The following is an 18,229-nucleotide window of genomic DNA, read 5'->3' on the forward strand; positions in this document are numbered from 1 at the left end:
CACGAAAAGTAATGAGTGGACCAGCTAGAGGAAGGAGTAAAGCTTCTGTGTGACCTGCCTTGTTTGAGCTTTGATATTGTGCATGTTTTCTTGGGACTGGTGCGCTCTGAATCTCCCCATATTGCTTATTTTGTCACAGAGACAGCAAGTAGCCACTGTCCCGCTTCCTTTCCGTTAACTCTTTCCTCGTTGGACTCCTACACACCTCTGCTTGAGCGCACTCTAGTCTTTCAAACCATCACTCCAAAGATTGGCTGCAACTCCAATCTTCGAGGAGCTTCGGTCCGCTCCCTCCTACATTGATTCCAACTCCGATCCTAGAACATGATCACCTAGCTCCTCATGCTCGGCTGGAAATGATCATGAGAACAGAAGCTCTTTGGAGTTCTACACTGGAATTTTCGGGCTTGAGAAGTCGAGAATCAAGGAGATATTTAATCAGGTAAAGGAGAGGCAAATAGAATACTTTCAGACCATGGGAGGATCGGGAAAAGGTTTTATGCTATGACGCTGAACGTTACGGAACCGGATATTCATGATTTCGGCAAGCTCAGTCAGGAACAGGAAATATTGCAACTCTCTGTTCTGGTATCCTACAGCAGCTCAGTTATGGATTGGCCGAATGCCAAGTCATGGTTCAGGCACCCTCTCATGAGCTTACACAATGGATTGAGAAGGTTATGCGAGCACTTGGCGACTACCTTGGGGTGAGGGTACATACGTATGTTGTTAGGACCAGCGCCCGTGAGGACCGGTGTATTCTTCCAAGCAGTGTTCATGCCATTGATGGCACACCTGGTCACATGATCGGCATGATGTGCAAAGAGAGGTTCTTAGTTCAAGACACAATTGTTCTTGATGGGATAAACATGATTTCCCTGATCAATGGAGCATTGAAGTAGGTCCCGGTTTATGAAGCTTCAATGCCAAAGGATGAAGTACTAAATAGAGTCGATATTGTTACCCCACATCACGTGGTTGCTAAGGATGAGGAGTTTGAAATGGTTGATGAGGAGTTAAAACCAGCTGATAAACTAGTTGATGGCAAGGAATTTGTTAGAAATACTGAAAGATTGTATTGTATTTCCTGAGTGAAAGAATATACATCAGTGCCTTTATATAGGAGACATATGTGTGCGATACAAGTAACCTAACTGGGCCTAAAGCCCATAACATAATATACCCTTAATATACATCAACAGCCCCCTTCAAACTCAAGGTGGATGTGAGACCAACTTGAGGTTGTCAATTAAATCACGAGTGCGTCTTGTAGGAAGTGACTTGGTGAAGATATCTGCAAGCTGATCTTTGGAGGAGACGAAGAAAAGCTTAAGAGCACCATGGACAAGATGATAACGGATAAAATGACAATCAATCTCGATGTGTTTAGTCCGTTCATGAAAGACATCATGGTGAGCAATATGAATGGCACTCTGGTTGTCATAATAAAGGGGAGTAGCAGAGGAGGTGGACACACCCAAATCCTTAAGAAGCCATCTTAGCCAAAGGAGCTCAAATGTGGTATCAGCAAGGGCACGATATTCTGCTTCAGTACTGAAGCAGGCCACAAAAGTTTGTTTCTTACTTCTCCAAGAAATCAAAGAAAAACCAAGAAGGAAGCAGTAACCTGTAGTGGACCTGCGATCAGTAGGATCTCCTACCCAATCAGCATCAGAGAATGCACGGAGTACAAAAGGAGATTGAGCTGAGTAGAAAAGGCCATGAAAAATGGTACCCTTCAGGTATCGAAGAATGCGCAGAACAGCAGCATAGTGAGTTGATCGTGGAGCAGACAAATACTGGCTCACCTGATGAACAGCATAGGAGATGTCTGGACGAGTAACTGTGAGATAAACTAAGCTGCCAACCAATCGTCTGTAAAGAGAAGGATTAGACAATGGTTTCCCCCCGGAGGGTGTCAGATGTGCATTAAGTTCGACTGGAGTGTCAACATTCTTACTGTCAATGAGTCCGGCTTGAGACAGCAGATCAGAAGCATACTTGGCTTGAGTAATATAAAGACCATCTGTGGAATGAGTAATTTCAAGACCCAGGAAATAGCTGAGATGTCCAAGATCTTTCATCTCAAACTGCTGACTGAGAAAATCCTTGAGTTCTTGAATGCCACTAAGGTCATTACCAGTTATAATCATATCATCCACATATAGAAGAAGCAAAATAGTGCCTTTATCAGTACGACGAATAAATAAGGCAGAATCATACGGACTGGCAGTGTAACCCAAGCGAAAAATAGTGGAGCTGAACTTGGCAAACCAAGCTCGTGGGGCTTGTTTAAGACCATAAAGTGCACGTCGAAGATGACAAACCTTGTTTGATTCAACAGAGAGACCAGGAGGAGGTTTCATATAGACTGCTTCACTCGGATCCCCATTAAGGAAGGCATTTTTAACATCCATCTAAAAAAGGTCCCAATGACGAGCATCAGCAACAGCTAAGAGAGCACGAACAGATGAGATACGAGCAACTGGAGCAAAAGTCTCTTCATAATCAATCCCATATTCCTGTGTAAAGCCTTTGGCAACAAGACGAGCCTTGTAGCGCTCAACGGATCCATCAGAGCGAGTCTTGATCTTATAAATCCACTTACAACCAACCACAGACTGTCCAGGAGGGAGAGGAACCAGGTCCCAAGTATGGTTTTTGGTTAATGCATCAAGTTCCTCTTTCATAGCAATCTGCCATAAAGGGTCAGTAGAGGCCTCACGATAGGTTTGAGGCTCATGAAGTGTAGCAAGGGCAGTGTAACAATGATAGTCAAGTAGGTGGGGAGGAATGGATCTTACCCGGGTTGAGTGGCGAGGTGGAATGTCTTGTGGAGGATCTTCAGGTAGAGTAGGAGCAGGGGACCCAGTCTCAAAGTGGGGTAGCTCGTCATCAATTTGTTCATCTGCAACCTGTCTAGGAGAAGCATCAAAAATATCTAGAGAGAAGTCCAAAGGAGGATCAAAATTATTTGTAGAAGGAACAAGAGACTCAGTTGGAAAGATTTCTAAAATAGAGGAGTTAGTCAAGGAAGAACGAAAGTGAGAGAGTTCAACAAACAATCGATGTTCCCAAAAGACAACATTACGAGAAACACGAAAACGATGAGTGACAGGATCATAACACCTATACCCTTTTTGAGTTTCACCATAACCAAGGAAACAACAGAGTCTAGAGCGAGGCTCAAGTTTGTTGTGCTCATGAGACTGAAGAAGAACAAAACAAGTAGATCCAAATGAGCGAAGGTGATGATAGACAAGGGGTGACCCAAAGAGACTCTCATACGGAGTCTGATTATGGATGACAGCACTTGGAATACGGTTAATTGCATGAACAACATGAAGAGCCGCTTCACCCCAAAATGGGACAGGAATTTTGGCAGAAAGAAGCAGAGCACGAACAGTGTCAAGAATATGACGAAGTTTTCTTTCGGCTCGACCATTTGCTGAGAGGTACCTGGACAAGTTAGATGATGTACAGTGCCATAGGAATGTAACAGAGCTTGAAACGCATGTTGAGTATATTCAAGAGCATTATCAGATCGAAAGGTTTTGATACGTTTGGAGAATTGTGTTTCAACCATTTTTGCAAAATTGCTATATATTGATAAAATTTTGGAACGAGATTTCATAGGGAAAATCCAACTATAACGAGAATAATCATCAATAAAAACAACAAAGTATCGAGATCCACCAATACTAGCAACAGGAGAAGGTCCCCAAACATCAGAATGAATTAACTCAAAAATATTATTAGAAATGGATTCACTGTTATTAAAAGGCAAAGTTGGCTGTTTTCCTAACTGACAAGAAGTACAATAAAAAATGTCTTTAGACACAGAACCCAACAGACCCCTAGACACTAACTGTTGTACCCAAGAAGATGACGCATGACCAAGACGAGAATGCCAAAGTGCAAGAGAAGGTAAGGAAGAAACTGCAGCAGCTGCAGTAGCAATAGAAACAGAAGCAACGGGTGGAAGATGAAGATTGCTCACGGGAAACATACGCCCAACTCTAGGACCGGTCCCAAGCTCCTACCCCGTCCTCGGATCCTGCACAATACACCCAGAATAGTAAAAAATAAGGCGATAACCTAGTTCAGCTAATTGTCCCACATAGCACAAATTATAGGATAGGTCAGGAACATGGAAGACTCCAGGGACAGAAAGATTAGAGGTTGAAACAAAACCTAGACTATTCCCATGCATGGTGGAACCATCAGCTATATGAATATTTAGAGGATGCGGTGCAGGGTCAAGTTTGGAGAATAGGGATGAGTGAGGTGTCATGTGATTGCAGCAGGCAGAATCAAAAAGCCAAGTTTGAGACTTACCAGGTAGAACAGATAAGGCAGTGGAAAGAGATGCATTACCAGCCATACGAACAGCCTGAGCTATGATCTCCTGTAGTTCAGTGGAGGAGAGGTTGATAGTAGATCCAGAAGACTTGGACTCAACTAAGGTGGAAGCCATTGGCGGAGTAGGCTCAATATTAGCAACAGCAGTAGTAGATTTGTTACGACGGTAACAAGTCTCAATGGTGTGGCCAGGACGCTTGCAATAGTTGCAGAACTTTTTGTTGGTCTGCTTGCGACGATTGCTAGAGCCATAAGAATCACCTGATTGCTGGGGTTGCTCTATGAGTGGAGTAGATGGAGTAATAGCCAAAACATTGAGCTTATTCTGGGCTTGAAGGGTTGCAAGATGAGCTTCTTCTCTAACCAACTCATTTACAGCAGTATCAAGAGAGGGAGCAGGACTGCGATTGAGTAGCTGACCACAAATGGGCTCAAAGTCCTTGTGAAGTGACATCAAGAATTCATAGAGGCGAAATTCATCTCTAATGGAAGCATATTGCTGAGCATCTTTTGAGCATGTCCAAGTTGGATCAGAAAGGTCAATTTGGTCCCAAATAAAGCGAAGCTGATCATAATAGTCATTGATGGATTGCCCTGGTTCTTGCCTGAGTTGATGTAATTCAACCACTAACTGATATTTCAGGGATCCATGAGTAGTGGAGTACCTTTTGGCCAACATATCCCATGCAGATTTTGCATCATCAAAGCTGCCCATCAGATTGGAAATAGAGGGAATGGAAGTGTTCCGAAACCATGTGAGGATCATGTGGTTATGACTATCCCATTCAATCATGCGATTAAGAAAAACAGTGTCTCCTTCACTTGCTCCCTTGACAGGAATAGTCATTGCACCAGTACAATAATGCCAGAGCATGCGACCCTTAAGAAAACTGTGCATAGCTTGAGACCAAAATAAGTAATTTTTATTTCCTTCCAATACAGTATTGATGGGGCGAGAAAGAAAAATATTCTTTTTATCCATTTAAAGACACAATATGCAAAAACAGACTGCAAAAGTGAAATCTACGCGAAAAACTGGGTAAGGAGAACCTGGTCAACCCTGGAAAAGGCAACGGTCAACGCTGGTCAAAGTCAATGGTCAACGTTGGTCAACGATCAACGGTCAACACTGGTCAAAGTCAACGGTCAACATTGGTCAACGGTCAGCTGGTCAACGGATGACGTGGAGATGATGTCAGCTAGGGCTAGCGTGGCATTGACACGTCAGCAGTGGTGACGTAGCTAGGGCTGACGTGGCACGTGCGGGCTCCGATGGCGATGAGGTTTCCACGAATGTGTAGATCGGCGCTGGACGATCTCAGTGGTACCGTCAAAATTGAAATCGGAGCAATATTCGCAGCGGTGATGCGAAAAACAGTGATCTTGTGCGGTGTGAAACTCCTTAAGGACGGTGGCTGCAGGTCCGGAACCCAAGGACAACGCCTAGATGACGTCGGAGGTTTAACGGCAAAAGGCTGCGGCGGCAGTTGTGATGGCGGAAGCGTTAAAAAGAAAGGAAGTCACACTAATGAAGACAGACTGCTAAGAAAGGGTCAGAGCAGTGGCTCTGATACCATGTTAGAAATACTGAAAGATTGTATTGTATTTCCTGAGTGAAAGAATATACATCAGTGCCTTTATATAGGAGGCATATGTGTGCGGTACAAGTAACCTAACTGGGCCTAAAGCCCATAACATAATATACCCTTAATATACATTAACAGAATTAAAGCCAGTGGCTCAAAAGGGGGATGATGAGGAATTCAAGACAGCAGCCTAAGTGTCTCAAATGATAGATGACCTGGAATCAAAGCAAGCAAAAAGGGGGGGAAGAACTGAAAATGGTTAAAGATACAGAGGAGATGAGGTCAAAAACTAAATCAACTCAAGTCAAAAACTAAATGAGGCTGAAGTTATCATTTCAAAGCAAGCGGGAGAGAGGAATTCCATTTGCTGTGTAGGGCCACTTTCTCCTCCACTTATTTCTTACCGGCTCCCCTTCAAACCTTCCCACGTGCATGCATGAACGTTTTTCTCCTCCCTTAGATGCTCATTTTGGTGACTCACAGTTTGGAATCAGATTTTTAAACCGGTTTTCAACTGAATAATCCCAGCTTTAAGAATTCATCTTTAGACTTTCCTTAAGTAATAAAATGTTGAAGTACAACCCTTCGGGGAGTAAACATAGCGTCACTCCAGAATGAACCCACACATAGGTGTATGATTTGTATTGCCATCTTTGGCCACGTGCCACTCTCCCATTTCCTTATTCACAATTTTTAAAAAAAATAATTTCTCACGCCCCATTTTGCAAATAATTCTCCATTTTTTTTTTTTTTTAGAAAATTCTACTCTTCAATTTTTTTTTTTCATCCTTAGGGTTTTTAGGTCCCCAAAATCACATTTTTAATCAAATTTGCTTCCAATTTATTCGACAAGCAATTTTCAAATCTATCTTGGTCCTTTAAAATGTTTTAAAAGTAAGCGTGAATTTAATCCCGTGATTCCGAATAATGGATTTATTTGAATTAATTCATGCAAAATAAACGGGCATTGGTGGGGGTCCTACATAAGTGATTTTATGATTGATTGATTGATTTAATTGTCATGCATGATTGATGTTATTCTGCTCTATGACATGCTCGAAATTATTTCTTAATTGTGCACTAACCTCACTTTTAGATAGCTTATTGTGGCTCGTCGCCCAGGTACACATTCACTCCCTTTATGGTCTTTCTATATGCATGTTTAGGTTCTCACATGTGCATGATCACTTTGAGTATCCATTGATTTTCTTATTGATTGTCACGTCAACTTTATTTTATTAGTAGAGACCTAACTTTAGGGACTTAGAGGGGTGCTACGGTCTTTTCCGTACCTTCTCGATAAGTAACCTGACCCCCGAACCCGATCTGGTTTTTCACATACCACATTTTCCAAAATAAAGAGTCACACTTAGGGTTTTTCTTTCTTATTTTGTTTACCCTTTAAAAATAAGTGTCGACTCCAAGTCATTTTCTTAATCAATAAAAATCATTTTTCAAAATAAATATCGAGCTCACCATCGAGTGGAAAACGCATGAGCCTAAATGCAGAGTCCACAAAATATACATATTATTCTATATATTTTCTTTCACTTCTTATTACCTTATAGTCATCTCATGGTGGCTCATCGCCACTCATTTGGTTTACTATTTTTGAGTCATCTTTACAGATTCATTGTTGAGGGATTTTTATGGATCCCAAATGTAACCTTAGTGGCACTTTTGTTTAGCTTACTTGGTTGCATTTTAGTTTGGTTCACTTAGTTGCATTTTAGGTTTAATTCACTCTGTTGTATTTTAGTTTAACTCACTTAGTCGCATTTTAGGTTTAACTCACTTAGTTGCATTCTCAATCTAAATCACTTATTTGTATTCTTAGTCTAGCTCACTTAATTGCATTCTAAGTTTAGTTCACTTAATCTACCTCACTTAGTTGCATTTTAGGTTGAACTCATTTAGTTGCATTTTTGGTTTAGTTCCCTTAGTCTAACTCAGTTCAATTTTAGGAAATTTCTTAGTTGCACTTTAGTTTAGTCACACTTTAAGATAGTCCATCTAGATGTATTTTAGTTCATTCCATTTATGCTAGGTGCACTTTAAAATAGTCCATCCTAATCATGTAAATATTGTTCTTTTAAGTCTAGTGAACCTTCATGATTTTAAAACGTGCTTATACGTTTTAAATCACAATCATTTTCATACAGACATAACTTCCTTCTTATGTCCCACAAAATTATCGAAGTGAGATATCATAATCATCTTTAATGCAAACACAATTGTGCGGCCAAATAAAGAGATATCCCTTATGGAGTTAAACAAAGTATCACATAAAGTAAGCATCAACTCTGATAGCATATAAATATTGTCTATTTTAAGACCAATGGGTCCTCATAGTTTTGAAACACATCTCCATAATTAAGAACAACTTAATGAAAAGTGATTGAGATATTCGATATTGGATAGAGAAAAAGTTTCTAAAATTATATATGTATAAGTCTATCTTAATCATGGAGATATGTTTTAAAATCATGAAAACTTTTTAAATTTAAAATGGATAATATTTATACGATTGGAAACAAATTATTACATGCACTGAAGAAGGTGACAACACATCACCAACTATGGTGTACTTGGAAGTATAGTGGGGATGTGATAGAGATTGGTGCATATTCTTATGTATAGAAATAGGTTAGTAATGTGTACGAGAATTTTTTGACCTTTTTCCAAAAATGAAAGAGTGATAGGATGGTCTGATAGCTATGAATGTGTAAAAGAAGTTTAGATAGTGAGTTTAAGGTCCTGGGGATCAAGGATGAAAATATCACTTTTATAGATACATCGGTAGTTAAATTTTACCATTATATCGGTGAAAATTTTGACAAAAAATCAATAAGACCAAAATCGATGATAACTCATAGAAATATTAAGAAAACTTTCAATAAATGATAAAATAAGAAATAATATATATATTCAATTTAGTTTTTATAATATATATATATATATATATAATATATATATATATATATATATATGGAATTCGAAATCGTATTGATAGTAAAATAAATATATGTATACATTAAAAGTAGTTTGCTATCTTGAAGACCAATTTCCAAGGATTTAATGAGGATGATCCCATTCCTTTAAGCACATAATGGGCGGGCTTGGTACTGGGTCAATATATTGCCTTATCCCTCAAGCCATCGGAAAGCTAAAAGCAAAAAATTGTGGGTTTGACGAGGAACATCCCCATCCCCATCCCCTTAATTTCATCACAAGCATGTTGTGGACTGAGATGGGCTTGTACTGGGTCAATATGTTGTCTTATGCCTCAACCCATTGGAGTTTTATAGAAAAGTTCAACCCTAAGCCAAGTGTTCTTTACATGGAGCTAGCCCACTGCACGGGAGGTGTGTGGTGAAGAAAAAGAATGTGTGGTAATGGTGGTCTTTTATGGAGCGAGCTAGCTAGCCCACTGCCAATAAAGGGTCGTGGTGGTGTTCAGTGTTCTTTTCATGGAGCCCATTGCATGGCGTTGGTGGGAGACGAAGAAAAATGAAAAAGAAAGAAGTCTTTCGTCTCCTGTCCAAAAAAAGCTGCTCTGTTGTTGTGTGTCCCTCGAGTCTCACCCTCTGTAATGAGCGCCGCTCCGCGTAAGTCTCCTTTATTTATATTACTAGTAAGTGACGTGCACATGAAAGATCAGGAAAAATATAAGAAATAAAATAAAAATAAAATAAAAATTAATATGTGAATTTATTCTTTCAAGACTTATATGAAAATCAAGTAAAGATTCAAAATTAAATAATTGAATTAATCATAAAACTAAATTAAAAATAATAATTGAGATTACATACAAATAAGATTACTGTGGACCCCGTATTTCGGTTCATGCGTTTTCCACTTGATGGTGAGCTCGATTTTAATTTGAAAAATGATTTTTATTGATTAAGAAAATGACTTGGAGTCACCACTTATTTTTGTTTTATTTTTAAAAGGGTAAACAAAATAAGAAAGAAAACCCTAAGTGCGACTCCTTATTTTGGAAAAGGTGATCTACGAAAAACCGGATCAGGCTTGAGGGTCAGGTTACTTATCGAGAAGGTACGGTAAATACCATAGCACCCCTCTAAGTTCCTAAAGTCGGGTCTCTACTAATAAAATGAAGTTGACGTGGCAATTGATGAGTAAATCAATGAATATCCTGAATGATCATGCACATATAAGAATCGAGACATGCATAGACAACGATTACAGGGAAAATGGGTACATACCTGGGCAACGAGCCACCATGCGCTATCAATAGAGAGGGTTAGTGCACAATTTAGGAATAGTCGCATGCACGTCAGAGAGTAGGGTAAATCAATCATGTATGATAATCAAATCAAACAATCAATCAATCAATCATAAAGTCACCCATGTAAGGCCCGCACCACAACCCGTTTATTTTGCATGAGTTAATGTCTCAGATTCCATTATTTCTGGAATTATGAAAAGTTCATTCGTGCTTATTGAAATCAAAAGGAGCAGAAGATTGCTTGAAAACCATAATGAAATTAAAACCATTTGAGAGAAAATCGGATTTTCGAAATTCATTTGAGAAATTGGAGTCTCGAAGGTTACTTAAAATTTGGAGTTTTAGAGCTTATTTGAAGATCAGACTTTCAGAAATTAAATGTGAGAATGAGAATTTTTAGAAATTAAATTTGAACGAGATTGGAAACTTGAGAATGATTTGAGAGTTCAGGATTTCAAATGCGGGGATAAGCGGATGAGTGAATAAGTAAAGGAATGGAATAATAACGATGGTGAAATAATAAAAATTAGGTAAATAATTGTGAAAGATGGAATTTTAGAGATTGAAGATTAAACTCGTAGATTGAAAATTTAAGAAAATATTTAGGGACGAGATCTTTGGTATATGAATAACTGAATAAGTAAGTGGATGGGATAACATTAATAACGAGAATAATCATTAAACGGCGATATAGGGACAGTGGAGCTTTTGAGATTGAAAATTAGATTTGGAAGTCGGGTTCTGATGAATTAAACTTTAATGGTTGGAATAAATAAATAAATATGGAATAATAATGCTAATTCAATGAAAATAATATTTAAACGAATAAAAAATGAGTAGTGGGATTTTTGAGATCGAAAATTAGATTAGAACGTTAGATTTTTGAAGAATTGGACTTTAAATAAATAAATAAATATATGATAATAATTCTACTTAAGGAAGATAACATTTAGACGAATAAGGTTTGAACGGACTGTTGAAAAATTGAATTAAGACATGAGATTTTTGAAGGGTTAGACTTTAAATAATTAGATAAATATATGATAATAATTCTAATTGATGAAAATAATATTTAAACGAATTGTAGAATTTTTAGGATGGGAAATTTTTAATTAAGACATGGGATTTTTGAAGGATTAGACTTTAAATAACTAGATGAATATGAGATAATAATTCTAATGGATGAAAATAAGATTTGAACTAATTATTGAAGAATTAAATTAAGACATATGATTTCCTTGAAAGATTTAGACTTTAGATAGCTAGATAAATATGGGATAAATAATTCTAATGGATGAAAATAACATTTGAACTAATTATTGAAGAATTAAATTAAGACATATGATTTCTTTGAAAGGTTTAGACTTTAAATAGCTAGATAAATATGGGATAAATAATTCTAATGGATGAAAATAACATTTGAACTAATTATTGAAGAATTAAATTAAGACATATGATTTCCTTGAAAGATTTAGACTTTAAATAGCTAGATAAATATGGGATAAATAATTCTAATGGATGAAAATGAGATTTGAACTAATTATTGAAGAATTAAATTAAGACATATGATTTCCTTGAAAGATTTAGACTTTAAATAGCTAGATAAATATGGGATAAATAATTCTAATGGATGAAAATGAGATTTGAACTAATTATTGAAGAATTAAATTAAGACATATGATTTCCTTGAAAGATTTAGACTTTAGATAGCTAGATAAATATGGGATAAATAATTATAATGGATGAAAATGAGATTTGAACTAATTATTGAAGAATTAAATTAAGACATATGATTTCTTTGAAAGGTTTAGACTTTAAATAGCTAGATAAATATGTGATAAATAATTCTAATGGATGAAAATAAGATTTGAACTAATTATTGAAGAATTAAATTAAGACATATGATTTCTTTGAAAGGTTTAGACTTTAAATAGCTAGATAATATGGGATAAATAATTCTAATGGATGAAAATGAGATTTGAACTAATTATTGAAGAATTAAATTAAGATATGTGATTTCCTTGAAAGATTTGGACTTAAAATAGCTAGATAAATACGGGATAAACAATTCTAATGGATGAAAATGAGATTTGAACTAATTATTGAAAAATTAAATTAAGATATGTGATTTCTTTGAAAGATTTGGACTTTAAATAGCTAGATAATATGGGATAAATAATTCTAATGAATGAAAATGAGATTTGAACTAATTATTGAAGAATTAAATTAAGATATGTGATTTCTTTGAAAGATTTAGACTTTAAATAGCTAGATAATATGGGATAAATAATTCTAACGGATGAAAATGAGATTTGAACTAATTATTTAAGAATTAAATTAAGACATGGGATTTCTTTGAAAGATTTAGACTTTAAATAGCTAGATAATATGGGATAAATAATTCTAATGGATGAAAATGAGATTTGAACTAATTATTGAAGAATTAAATTAAGATATGTGATTTTTGTTGAAAATGGGATTTAAAGTTTAGAATGTAGTAAATTTATCGAGACCCACACAAGTTAATTTATACAAAAGTTTTCATATATGGTGATTAAACATAATTAAAGAAGGAAAGATGAAATATAATTTATTTTGTGTTTCAAAAACGATATTCGATCCTAATAATCTATCCTCCAGTTATGCTTAAGTTGAACTAAAAAAAATGAGGTAAAAAATATAATAAGATGGAAAATAAAAATTAAATAATGCATTAACAGATTATGGAGATTAGAGGTTAAGAGATTTTCTTTCTTCCTTTTTTCTTTTAAAATTGAGGCAGCCAAATGGGCTAACCCAAACATAAACTTAGGCCATGAGAGTGGCTAGCATAGGGAGCATGAGGCCATCCATCAATGCAAATGGGCCTGGGCTCCAACTTAAGCCCATACCTGCCACCATGGGCAAGCCCAAGGCTCCATCACCATCACAGCTTGGGCCTAGTGCCCCATCTCAAGCCCAAGCCCAAGACTTCATCTTCTTCCAGTTTGCCTCCCCACCTGCATATCATCCTCAGAGGGAGCTTCCACCACCGGCGGCAAGATGGAGAGAGAAGCCGTGGCGGCGATCCAGTGGCGTTCAGAAGATGTTGCCGCCATAGCGGCCGGTGCGAGTGCCCACGTGTTCGGAGCAAGTGACGATGGTGATTCTGATGGGGATTGGGCAGGACCAGCCGCGGGTGGTGACACTGGAAACTTGCCCGGAGACGCCGACTTTGGAGACATGGCTGGAGACGCCGACTCTAAAGCCTTGGCCGGTGCAATCGATGTCGGATGTGGTGATGTCGGCGACTTTCGAAACGGTGCAGGAACAGCGACGGAAATGGTGGCGCCAGCTTTGGCGGAGAGACCACCCTCGCAGCTCATGTCTTTGAGGACACCCGTCTGCAGAAACTCACCAAGTACGAGGCGGCCGGAGAGGGAGCTCCAAGAGGGAAAGAGAGAAGGAGAGGTGGGCTTGAAGATGGGCGTGGATGTAGGTAAGACATGGCCATGCATGGCCACGCATGGTGCTGGATATATTGGAGCATAACAGTGGATATTGGTAAAAGGGGGGAGGGCTATGTGCATGAAAAGAGGGCAAATAATCTAAAACAAAGCAATGTTGAGCTTGAAAACTAAGTGGTGGCATCAAAATAGATCCAAAAACAACACTAGTAAATGCAAAACTTCCAACGAAAATCCACATCCAAACCAAAGAAACGATAACTAGGAGAAGTAAAATAAACTGAAGAATAAAAATGAGTCCATGAAGTCATACCTGAGAGCCTTTTCTTAACCTCCTAAGTTGAATAAGATCCACTCTCTCGCAGGTACAACACCCGCTCCCCTCCGACACCTCTCTGGATTTTCTCTTTCTTTCCCTTCCCTTCCTCTTTTTTCCTCCTCTCCCTCACCTCCTCAGGATACCCACAATCTCCCGCTGCAGGTCACCACCTACCCTCCTGTTCACCCCATCAGCAAGTATGTGCTGCCATTCTCCTTCACCACAAGTTTAAGGCAGCTGGGCTCTTGGGAGGTGTCTCCCCCCACCCTCTCCCCTTCACTAAAAATGGAAAATTCCTCTCCTCGATCATGCCATACCCCCCCTTGTTTCCAATCACCCAAAAAAACCGAGAGCTCTACAGAGAGGGTCTACAATTACATTTTTCGGTACCAAATTTTATGATAAAAAATTATTTTTTAATCAATTTTTTTATATTAAATAAATAAATACCACATTGGTCTTTGGTCATAACATTTACCAATTTTAATTTAAACACTTTATTTATTTATTTTACACTAAATTTGTAAAAAAAAAAATTGTGTTAATTATTTTATATATAGTTTAAATATTCTTTTTCTTTTTATATAAGAGTTTTTAATATAAAAAAATTAGAATAAAAATGAATTAATTTGAGTAAGAAATTTTTGGATTAAAAAAAAAAAATCAGACCGATAGCAGACAAAACCCATTGAAAGAGTTGAAGAGAAAATTTTGAAAAGAATAGAGAATGACAAAAACAAAAAAAAAAAAAAAAAAAAAAAATCAAATTTTAAAGAGAATAAAATTTATAATGGATGATAAATTTGAAAAGTTTTCAAACTTTTAAAGATAAATTTTTACAATATTAATTATATTAATAGTGTGGTTATAAAAAAAAATGAAATTCATAAGTTTAAGACAATTTTGTAATGAAAAAAGTGAAGAGTAAATAAAAAAATAAATTAATGATTGGTTTTCATACACTTTTTTTTAAAATAAAATAAAATAAAAAGTTTATATTAAATTTAAAATTCTTATGAAAAAATTATTGATTTATATTATGTTCATTAAAAATTATTTTTAAAAACTGTTGTTAAAAGTTGTTTTCTAGGACTGTTCTAAGATACAAACACTTCCCAAACATATCCAAAATTATTAGTCAAAACCTATTTAGATAAGCAAAAATCTCCCAAAATCCAAGTAGGTCGCCTAGCTGGCTATATAAGACGTGTAAATGGATTTATCCACTACAAGAAAAAAGCCTTTCGTTGACAGTTTTTCACCATCAAGGTAGGGTATATATGTCAAGATATGTTACTATTTATATATGTCATCTATGCCAGTGTCAAAAAAAGTTTAAAGCTATCTTGACATTTACATATGTCATCTTGATATTTACATATGTCAAGGTTGTTTCTATTTCTACCAATGATCGAATCTTTGTTAGTATGACATATGTCAATGTTTCTTTCATTTTTGTCAAGGTTGGATTCAACATATGTCAAGATTTTTTGATCTTATGTTAATGTTAACTTGCTCTTCTGTTAAGGTTGCTACAACAAATGTCAAGGATAATATGTCAAGGTTTCTAGCTATTGCAATGTCAATGTTGGGCATTGGCCATCTGTCAAGGTTGCCTATGACAAATTTAATATTATTTTACTATAATTTTTAGTTTTAATAGAAACTAAATTTGTTACCATATGAAACTTATTTCCAAATTAAATTTGATACATATTTAATTATGATAATAATAACTAAGTCCTAAAACAATGTAAATAAATTATTACTCAAGGGAAAAAATTATTATAGATACATTTGAATACTAACAACACAATGGAATAAATCTTTTTCTACTTACTCTCTATTTTATATATACAAAAAAAAATTACAAATATTCAATTAAGATAATATACAAACTTAAATTGAAAAGTACAATACTATCTTCGTAAGAGGTGGTCACTAATTCTTCATCATCTTCTTCTTTTTTGCTATATTTCTTGAATACCTAGTAGGATAGACACACATTAATAGAAAAGTAAGGAACAAGTATCAAAATACCAATTTTCAAATTATAAGGTACTTTCAATTGCAAGAATACATCAAACATATATACAAATTGTAGATACCATATCTCTAGCATTAATCTTCAAGCACCGCCCTCTAGAAAGACCCTAAAATTGCCAATACCTCTATCTCAAACCTATGATAGAAAAAATAAACGATGTTAAGAAAATGAAAAGCTCAAATTGAGAAATTAGATATCTAACTACAATCAAATATTTTTAAGATTGCTCAATAACCTATCTATAATATATGTTGCGTTAGAAACAAAACAAAAATGCAAACATTAACCTTCAACAATCATATCGAAAACCTTTTCTTCAAATGTGAATACCACATCGAATGGCCCATCAACAACATTATCTTGCTAGCGCTGAGGTGTGGTTTTGATTGATGAATTCCTTTTAAGCATTGGCAGGATGCCATTATGCTTGTAGATGTGTCGTCATTAAGGTTTCATTTTGCTTTAAGGTTCCAAGCAAATCAAATAATCATCAGCAAGAATTTTAAAAAAATAATAATAATAAATAAAAAATAGTATTGATTTCTATACAAGAATTAAGAGCTTCCTTTAGTTTTTGGTTTGTCCTAGTCTCCAATATGAACATTAACAACAAACCCCAATACAACCATATTTTGTCAACCAAAGGGGTTTAAGATTCTATTCAGGAACTTTACACAAATTTCAATATAAAACAAATACTCAAATGCTTTGTTCGATCAGCAAGAAAACATGCTAAATTTTGAGTTTTAGATTCATAGCCTAACATAATGATTTGTTTTAGATTTCACATCACTTTCAATTAAGCTTAACACAATTATCTAGTTTCATTGCAAGTTTTCAATTTCCCCCTTTGGTGGAGACCAAAAAAGAAAACCAAAAGAAACCATTCAAAACAATTTTTTCCCCATCTTCTCGACTATCAAACAGAGGACAAGGTAAATTTACATTGTCCACAACCTTTAACATGGTCCACATTAGGTAGTCTTTCACAATAATGCAAAAATTAACCAAACAAAAATACAAACAGAGCAATGCATCAAACATCTATAAAATTCCTCATTTGGATAGTGAGAAAATGTAAGCAAATATTTTTAAAAAAAAAATATCATAGTCATGATCCAAATATCTTTCAACCGCCTTTAAAGAACCACCACACAACCCATTTGGTTAAATAAATAAATAATTCTTTTTCTTTCCCTCGCTAATGTTTTTTTCCTGGGAAACAAAGAGGAAAAACCTAGAAATGGAAGAAATATGATACAGGTCGGGGTCTTTGCGGCAGAGATCATCGAACATGTACCAACAATTGAGATGAAACCAACAAACTATAGCATCAAATTGGAACCAAATGCCTCAATACCTACAACAAATGAAATCGAATGAGTTCAGCAGTCAGCGTAAGCATGATCAAGTAGTAAAATGTTACATCTAACATCAATGCAGCCCCCACAAAATTCATGTTACGACACTCTTAATATTGATTCCAATGCTCTCCAAGATGTATTTTAATAGTCATATCAGCAGATTCAGATCAACTATTGGTGCTCGTGTTTGGTTCCTTGAAAATGTGGGAAAAGATAAGAATAAGTTTTGAATCCAAGATTTCTCATTATTTGGGACTTGAGAAAGCAATTATTTCCACTCAACTATGCTTGATTGACAATTTGATTCTGCTGAGGTGGGTTTTTTTTTTCCATTTTTTTCAAAATTGAGACTGTGTAAAACTTGTGATTCAAAATTTTCTTTTTTTTTTCTTTTCCTCTGTTTTCTCCACTATCCATGAAAAAGTAACAACAGAAAATTTTGTATTCCTTGTTGTAATACCTTTAACAAATTCTAAAACAGAGAAATAACACCCAAAAATCTAAACTTTCATGTGATTATATTAAAAAATGTTAAACAAAAACAAAATCGAAAAGCCCAATAGCTTCAGTAGCAGATAAAGTATAACACCAGAAGGAATGAACAACATATTTGCAAAAGAAGATAGATTAGAAGAGACAAACCGTGAAACTTAAAACCCATTTAGATTAAAGCAAAACACAAACTGATAATCCGATCCAAAAAATGAAAAAAAAAAACGCAGAGACACCATAGAGAGATTAAACCAAAAACCCAACCCAATTCGTCACTGCAACAAAGTCAAAGCACAAGAAACCAAAACCCCAATTGGGATTGAACTTATCAAACACCCAAATGATCACAGACATCAAAAAC

The 18,229-nt window shown here is 35.9% G+C and overlaps 1 protein-coding gene across 1 annotated transcript; it reads right to left on the bottom strand.

Annotated features, from left to right (window-relative positions):
• Positions 1–1,214: 1,214 nt before the first annotated feature.
• LOC117916952 (uncharacterized mitochondrial protein AtMg00810-like) lies at positions 1,215–2,417 on the bottom strand. Its single transcript, XM_034833194.1, has one exon. The coding sequence runs from the start codon at positions 2,415–2,417 to the stop codon at positions 1,215–1,217; it is 1,203 nt and encodes a 400-aa protein (XP_034689085.1).
• Between the last annotated feature and the right edge of the window lie 15,812 nt (positions 2,418–18,229).

The sequence above is a fragment of the Vitis riparia genome, chromosome 6 (genome assembly GCF_004353265.1).
Source record: "Vitis riparia cultivar Riparia Gloire de Montpellier isolate 1030 chromosome 6, EGFV_Vit.rip_1.0, whole genome shotgun sequence".
Lineage (NCBI taxonomy): Eukaryota > Viridiplantae > Streptophyta > Magnoliopsida > Vitales > Vitaceae > Vitis > Vitis riparia.

What these genes read in the sequence shown, in the direction of transcription:
- LOC117916952 (XM_034833194.1), bottom strand. Translation starts at nt 2,417, where the DNA reads ATGGATGTTAAAAATGCCTTCCTTAATGGGGATCCGAGTGAAGCAGTC.